Below are 8682 nucleotides of genomic sequence, written 5' to 3' on the forward strand. Positions count from 1 at the left end.
CACCTCACAAATTAGAAGGTTCAATTGTTTGTATATGACCGGATTAAAAGCACATTTTTTTTCAATTTAAAACACATTTTACAATTTCAAAGGACATATATTTTTCGTTAAGTTTATGTGCTTTGTTTAGTTTAAGTTAATCGTCATATAATTTTGCAATGGACAATCCAATTTTATCCTTAATAATTCAGTTATAGGTTTAATTAATCATATATATACTTTGTTTTATTTTGACTTCAATACACATCTCGCACATTAGAATACTCACACTATCTATTATAATAATACCTCAGTTTCGTAACGATCTCAATATTTACTATTTGTACTAAGACAAAAGAGAAAGAATGTGTAAAAAGATGGGTGAATATAATAAAATAAGATGGATGGAACCGAGGGAAATTCTTTGGTGGGCATTAAGTAGGAAAGGAATTCCGAGGAAGTATGTTGATATCATCAAGGACATGTATGATGGAGTTAGCACGAGTGTGCGAACTAGTGTTGGTAAGACTGAAGAATTCCCCATTACGATTGGAGTGCATCAAGGTCCCGCACTTAGCCCCTGTCTTTTTGCAGATGATATTGGGTTGATTGATGAAACCAAAAAATGATTGGAAAGTAAGTTGGAGTTTTGGGGACAAACATTGGAATCTCGAGGTTTTAGGCCGAGTAAAAACAAGACGGAATATATGGAGTATAAGTTTAGGGACAACATATAATAGAGGGAGAGAATATACTTTTACTTTTTTTAGATGCATTTATAAAGTCCCTACTCCAAAAAAATGGTCATCTAATATATTCAAAGCATACACAAGCGAGTGACACATAGATAGAAATCAATCTCTCTCTTCCTTACTCTTCGTAATGTCATTAATCACAAACCCATAATGAAAGATATAGGTCATGTGGTTGTTTAGTAAAAGCAATTCAGGTTAATTACACATAATTCAGTAAGATCAAGTGATCGAAATGTTTAACTAAAGACTGCTTCCGATCCATTCAAATTGTTTTAGCCGTTTAATTTTATGAAGAATACTCATTGCATCTAAAGTATCACAATCATCAAGATAAGCGCAAGGTGATAGTGTAACCTTCTGTGGTGTCCTTGCACTATCCCCTAGTAGAATTTATTAAACTTGCAAGTAGTACTACAGGAAATAACCCTCCATATAATTTACTTGAAGTGGACTATTCAACAAATCTATTACAACAAATAAGAACATAAGTAACCAAATGAATAACTATAACTACATAAAAAAAATACAATAAATTCTAATTATAGTGGCGTATGATGTAATAACACTTGAAACATCTATGAGAAAACCAGCTGAATATGGGTGACTCCTAACTTGAGCGTATGAGCTATAACTCTGAGCCTGAGGTGCCTTTAGTTCTTTCCTTCACCATAGTCTGCACAAAGAGCTCTCCAGCTCGGTATGACGAACGTACCTACAAAGGCGGAAAGAAAAGCAAAATCCATTTACTCAGTAATAATTTCCACATAACACAGTATCAGCAGAGTAACAAGATAAATAGGTCAGACCATATAAGTACTTACAATTACACCACTGGATGAAGCATGTTTGACCTAGGAATTGTAAGCAATTTTGATTTTTTTTTTCCTTTTGTTACATAGGAAATGTAAGTAATGAAGTATAATGATGGAAACATGATTGTTTTGAGCTTCAAAGGACGTTCAGAAAAGTTCAATGTAGTTGTAGAGGCGTGTGACTAGCTTGACCAGTGCTGATTTGCTAATTTAACAGTCCACTCTTTGGGGGGTTTTTTAGCCATACATGAAACACAACTAAGAAGTATCATCTTAATATTCAAATAAAGAAGGGCATGTGCTTACGAGAGGTCCACTGGCAACATAGCGAAAACCTATAGCTTCTCCATACTCCTTCCAGAAAGCAAATTTTTCAGGAGTAACATACTCTTTTACTGTGAGGTGCAATGGTGTTGGCTGCAAGAAGACAAAAAATAAAGAGTTTGGGGTTAGTTTGATCTAATTACTAGTTCCTTAAGCTGAAGTCCTTCATGAATTGAATCAGAATAGAAAATAAAATCTCAATAATCCCCTCCCCTCACAAAAAGAAAGGGTTTGGTGGATTGGGGGTCAAGATAAAGTTAGACCTGTAAATACTGTCCAAGTGTTAGAATATCAACATCAATAGCCCGAAGATCAGTCATGGCTTCCATCAATTCATCATCTGTTTCCCCAAGCCCTAGCATGATAGAAGTTTTTGTAATCATCCCACGCTTGGTATTTTTTGCATGCTTCAGTACAGACATGCTCTGCTCATACCTGCATCAGCGACTAGAATCACTATCGCACTGTATATATGTGTCTTGAACATTAACATCCCATCCCAAACTGCATGTTGGAATAGGGTAACTTTTCAATGTTTAAGATACAGAGAAGTTGCTGTTAGGAATCACAACAATTCACGAAGTAGATTCAGAAGGCCACAATGTCTTGCTCTCCTAGAAGAGGCAAGTTCTAAAGTTGGTTGGTTATAAGAACCCCATTAATCTGAATCCAGCAAAAGTGCAGAACATCCTTCAAAGTTGGCTATAGAACATCATTGATTTTTCATGACATTTAAACTCCCTGGTGTACCCACCCAATAAAACTAAAGTCGTGTTTTCCTGTGGGCCATGGCATGTTCCATATAAAGTGCATTACCAGAGAGTATACAAGTACATGGTGAAAACTCCCTAATTTGAACTGTTAAGTAACCAGGAAGACAAACAAGGCCAAAGGTCAGATCGTTGGGATAGATGAACCATTCAGCAACATACATGCTTCCTTTAAATGCAGTATGAGACTCATATGCTAATATAGAAGTGTAGTTGTCTAAGTTGCTACGCAGTTAGTTATTCATACAACTTCAATTAACAACTTGTCTGATGCCCAAAAGATAATAAAGTTCTTTTATCAACTATGTCCTCTTCTTTCTCTTTCATTCAGTCTCTAGTTTAATGTGCACTCGATCTCATTCTCTGGCTCTCATCTCTAACCCTTCTCCTGTGTGGCAGTCTGGCAGAGACTGGTTTTTCCTAGACATGGATCCCTTCTAGTTCTGAGATTTTCAAAGTTTGACTGCTTAAAAAATCATGTTTGGTCTTATCACATAATCGGACAAGACAAGCCATGGCTCCTGTACCTGTAGCAGGTCTGTAACTTGTAGGGTCCAGTTCCCTCGAACCCGTAATCTGTTAATATACGGCGTAGATCCCCAATATATTGATTTCAAAGGCTCTATATACTCATATAAGAAGCCCCCCGATCACCCATTTAAATTCTGCAAGATGTGAAATATATGCATTTAGAAGACAGGCAGTTTTCACAATGTTGATGCTAACAACAAAAAACTGACCCTGCCCGAGGATCTCTCACTATACGCTGAAGCCGCTTGACAGTTTCAATGTTGTGAGCAAAAACATCTAAGCCCGAGTGCACCAGAGTATCTACAGCCTTCAAGTCTCCTCTAAAATCAGAAGTTAAGCATTCAACCATGATTTCAGGCTTGAGTGTCTGCATGATCAAATGTTTCCTCGTCAAACATCTTTTCTCTTTTTAAAAGAAAAGAAAGTAAAATGACACAGCTAGAGTACAAGAAAACTGAAAAAAATGATTTATAATTATACCACAAAAAGTACCACCTACCTTCATGGCTTTGACTGTTTGAGCAAAATGGCCGCTTCCACCATCAGGCAAATCATCCCGATCAACACTTGTTAAAACAATGTAATCAACACTGCAAAATAAATTCCCAAATGATATCAGATTATAAGTCGATACATTTACCACTCAGATAAGAATATAACTTTAATCAGCAATCAGAAACCAATTTTTCTAAAATAGAGCATACTCTTAACCAAAGAATTACCAGCTTTCCTGAATGACTAGTGTAGAATAGGCTATATTCTTAAGTTCTTAACAAAAGTATAGATAACCAATGATCCTATTCTCCAATAATCCAGGGCAAAGCACTAATTTGACCTAAGAAATCATGCAGTATAAACTATAGACACAGAGCTGGGGGACCTTACTAAACAAATTTGAATTCGGAAATTCTAGGTGGCGGACCCTTGGTGTTGTGAAATTCTAGATGGTGGGAAAAAAACTCGAGTTTACAAAGTGACCCTAAGTTTTGTTAAAACCAATTACCGAGACATTATTCAGCCATTAGGTGCCAAGTAGGAACTAACTGCTTGATTTAATGAACTAAAACAGTAAAATCATGACTTCCCCCTAAAATTTCCCGCCTTTGACTTCTTGCTAGTGGTTACAAACCCTTCACTATGTTCTCTTGCCTCAATTCTTCATTTTTACCAGAAAACCAATATTCCAGAATTCCAAGTGAACACCAATGCACTATGCACATCAACATGTCTACAAAAAAAAAATCATCTAATATTCTAACTAATCCAATTTGTTCAGACACGTTATTACATTAAAAAGGCTGATTTTTTCAAATACTACCAAAAAACGCATCAGAATTTTTTATTGACAAAATGCTGCTTCTTGTTGATTAACAATTTTTTGGGTCATATCCAACTACTACTTTACTAATTGATGCTAGTATCATATTGAAACTTTAGGTTGAAAGAAGCAAAACCTCAAGGAGGCGGTTGGTTTGCATAGTGATATGGGTTAGAGTGGTGTCGAGTAGAATCTTGATTCTTAATAGTTACACTTAAAGGGATACCCCAAAAAGGAAATACGGACTATTTTTTAGAGTCTGAGGGTCGGGAGGGAGTAATACCATGTGTTTAGTTTTGTTTGGGAATGAATATTTTGCTTTTATTTGACAGGAAAATCAAGATGTTGACTTATTTTTTGCGAATGGCCCAAAGGTTGACCTATTCTCATCAATGTTTTAATTATAATCAAATAGTTACACTTTGTCATAGACTCACACACGCATACAAAAAACCCAACTAAACCCGATTGGCAGGTGAAGTCCAACAATATTGAACATGTAGGTTGTAACAAAAAAAAATAGTGCACCGCACCGTACATACTATTGACGAGCAAGTTCAGAGGATAAATCATCATCTTATTCTTCCTTTCTTAGGCATAGTAGAGTACTAAGCGTACAGAGAATAGATATTAGTACTTCAAATATTTTCCTGTATCCGAAATTCGAATACACTTAGACTATATTAGAAAGTTTAATATTCTAAGTCAGTCTAACATTGATATTATGTACTTTTCTCAAATTATAAATGTTAACTAGAACTAGTTAGAGTTTGCGGGGGTATTCCCTGATCTCTCTCTACAGTTTTTACTTTCTAGGTTTGGATTTCCAAATAGAAAAGGGACTAACTAGGAAGAGAAATGTTTACCTTTAACTCAAAACAGTTAATAAATGGCACACTAACAATGTTTAGTGCTTATATACCAATCAAAAAGCATCTTTAATGCAAAAAGAAAGCGAAGAGGGGGAGTAAAATAAGAAGAAATCTACCAAATCGTGCATTATACATACCCCCAACTTACGACAGCATTGGCTGTATTCTCTGGTTCCATTGGATCAGGTGGTGCAGGGTTTCTACTCGTTTTAACAGCACAAAATCTGCAACCGCGAGTGCATGTATCACCAAGAACCATAATCGTGGCTGTTGCAATTCCATCCCCACCTCCATTCCAACACTGCCATGTAAATTCCAGGTAGATGGTAAATGATCTGTATACTTCCCGTGCAAACAAACACATTGAAAAGCTTATTAAGTATTGTAATTCTAACTTACTCTTATCATGCCCTAAACAACATTTATTTTCTGTTTGAAATAAATATACTAGGATTACTATTCATCAAAGTTTTTAGTATGCCACACATGTATAATTATATAAATGATCAAATGCAACAACAGACACTTAACAAGACACAACGATACCTATACATCACCAAACCTTATCCTTCTCAAAAACTATTTATACAGTCAAGCTTAGCCACAAATATTCATCAAATGAATATGACCCAAAACAGAAATAAGAGAAACACCTCTCCAATGTTGGGGCACTGGGCTTCTTCACAAACAGTGTGGAGATTCAAGCGAGAAAGAGACTCCTTCACCTCCTCAAATTTTTTCCCCTGAGGAGCTTTCTGCCTCAGCCATTTTGGTTTCTGTACATTTGGGTCCCTTCCCGTGTGCGGACCAATTCCTCCTGGGTATGGACCCACTTTTATCTCTGTCTTCTCCTTTGATTCCAACAAGTCCACATTCTCCATTCCTGATGAAGAATCCACCATCGAAGCAATTTTGCACCTTATGTTACGTGGTGGATAACAGCGATTCAGGTAATGGAACTTGGGTATTGCTTGTTTTGGTATTGGCATCGACATTGGAGGCTTGATCATAGTTTGGCTCATTTTTTGTGCAGTTGAGTAATTTCAGTATTCGTAAGGTTCAGAAACCTGAAAAAATGTGAAATTGTTATTAAGGGGTATCCAATAATTTTATGCAGTGGGTCTAGGGGTGCAAACGAGCCGAGCCGAGCTTTACGCTGTTCATGTTCATGTTCATTTAACTTATGCGAGCTCGAGCCTGAGCCCCGAGCTTTTAACCGAGCTCAAAAATCTGTTCAAGCTCGGTTCGTTTAAAAAGATTTTGTGTTAGCGAACTGTTCGTGAACGGCTCATTTATTAGTCGAGACGAGTTTATAAACGAGCTTTTTTCATGAACGACCTTTCTTAAACGAGATTTAGAGTAAAACCACTTGAAAATCTAACAAATTATAATCATATCTAATAATAAAGATTAAAGTACATTACTTTATTTGATAAACAAACTAATAATTTAGAAAGAGTCAAAGAGCACTAATTTAGCAATTAAAATTTTATTTCAAAATATTTTTATTCTATTATAGACTTCAAAAGTTAAAATATGATTTTTATTTATATTTGAAAAACGTATATATGGTAAAATATGATACACAACATAACTAGACGAACTTGTTCACGAACATAAATGAACGAGTTGTTCATGAACATAAATGAACGAGTTGTTCATGAACTTAAATGAACGAGCATACCTATATTCATGTTTAAGCTCGTTTATTAAGCGAGATTCAAAAGTTGTTCAAGCTCGGCTCGTATAATAAATGAATGAACATGAACGAGCTTTAAACGAGCCCGAGCCCGAGTAGTTTATTGACCGGGTCGGCTCATTTGCACCCCTAAGTGGGTCTAGTCATAAGACTGATGAAATTGATGATTTAAATTTAAATCCCATATGTCCAAATTGTAAATTATATATCAAAAGTAACAAACATATTAATCAATCTACGTTTAGATATTTTCAAAGCAAAGGAGAAGTAAATAAACCTCATGAATCAGGAAGACAAGAAACCCAAGGGGGGTTTTGACCTAACCTATCTTCTCATGAACAGAACCACCACCACCTACATTTCTTCACGCTCCAATATTCCAAAAAAAAAAAAATTTGCCTAAATTCTTATTCGGTCAAACTCAGAAATTAATTCAATCAAACTAAACATTAGTATGCCCTTAAATCATCTGTCTTTTCACTATGCTCCCTCCTTGAAGAAAAAAACAAATCAACCCCCAAGACATAGTATAATTTAGTCAAAAACAAAATGAATAATGAATTATAGGATTGTCAAATACAATTTTAAACTAGGTATATGCTATTTAACAAGGCCAACAGAATATATTTAACAACAAAAAATCCATCACAAAATCAACAGAAAAATCCAAATAACAACAAAAATCCATGACAAAATCAACAGAAAAATCCAAAAAAAAAAATAGAAAGGAAAAGAAGCTAAACCCGAAAATAGGAGCGGCAGAGGAGAGATGGTTGGAAGTAGCCCAAATTGAAAATCCACAATGGCAGAGGCGCCGCCGACTAGGGGTGGTGATACAACTCACAACTGACAGTATGGTGGTATTGTTGGAGGATTTTAAACCAGAACTCTGGAGGAGAAAGGAGATCGACACTGTATTACAACGAAATTGAGATCAAAACATTCCGCATTACAAGAATTAGTAGCAACTCTGATATAATTAGTCTTGATTGAATTATGATGATTGTTAACAGGGATTTGGAAATAAATAATAATGAAGGAATTACTCCGTATGAGGTTTTGAGGGAGAAGGTAAAATGGCGGAGTAAACAAAGAGTAGTTGGAGATTTGTTGTTCACCCGCTAAAACAGAAAATAGTTGGGGATTTTTTTGTTATTTTATTGTGTGAGTGACGCCGTGACGGGTTGCGGACTTGGGGTAGTTTGCAGTATTGGTATTATCCATTGCGATTTTCAAAAGATTTTACTAAAACTATGGAGTATTTTGACTATTTTCTAGTAGGCGTGGTTATTGGCTGGGTCGGGTTAATAGTGGGACGGGTCATATGAACATACAAGTAGGTCAGGGTCGGGTCATAGCTAAAAGCTAATAGGGTCGACCAATATATATTTCATGCATGTTTCAGTTTAACCATACTGCAGTCAGTAGTGTGTATACACGCACCCCACAACAATTTTGCTGTTGGAATTGAACATAATAAAACAATAATCAATCAAATTTTAACTTACAAGTTATGAAAAATATTGTACTTTTTAGATTTTGAATTGATTTTTCAATTGCCTGCAACACAATGTGTAACTGGAAACTCCATTGGGGTAAAGAATTGGTCGAGTTAAAAAGAG

At 35.7% G+C, this 8682-nt stretch overlaps 1 protein-coding gene across 1 annotated transcript; it reads right to left on the reverse strand.

The window, feature by feature from the left end:
- Positions 1-1146: 1146 nt before the first annotated feature.
- LOC110802694 (lipoyl synthase, chloroplastic) lies at positions 1147-8288 on the reverse strand. Its single transcript, XM_022008146.2, has 8 exons — positions 7804-8288; positions 6015-6428; positions 5499-5662; positions 3671-3761; positions 3381-3538; positions 2134-2305; positions 1853-1963; positions 1147-1446 (listed from the first exon to the last, which is right to left on the reverse strand). The coding sequence occupies exons 2-8, from the start codon at positions 6381-6383 to the stop codon at positions 1360-1362; spliced, it is 1152 nt and encodes a 383-aa protein (XP_021863838.1). The 5' UTR covers positions 6384-6428; positions 7804-8288; the 3' UTR covers positions 1147-1359.
- Between the last annotated feature and the right edge of the window lie 394 nt (positions 8289-8682).

This window comes from Spinacia oleracea, chromosome 5 (assembly GCF_020520425.1).
Source record: "Spinacia oleracea cultivar Varoflay chromosome 5, BTI_SOV_V1, whole genome shotgun sequence".
NCBI classification, from domain to species: domain Eukaryota; kingdom Viridiplantae; phylum Streptophyta; class Magnoliopsida; order Caryophyllales; family Amaranthaceae; genus Spinacia; species Spinacia oleracea.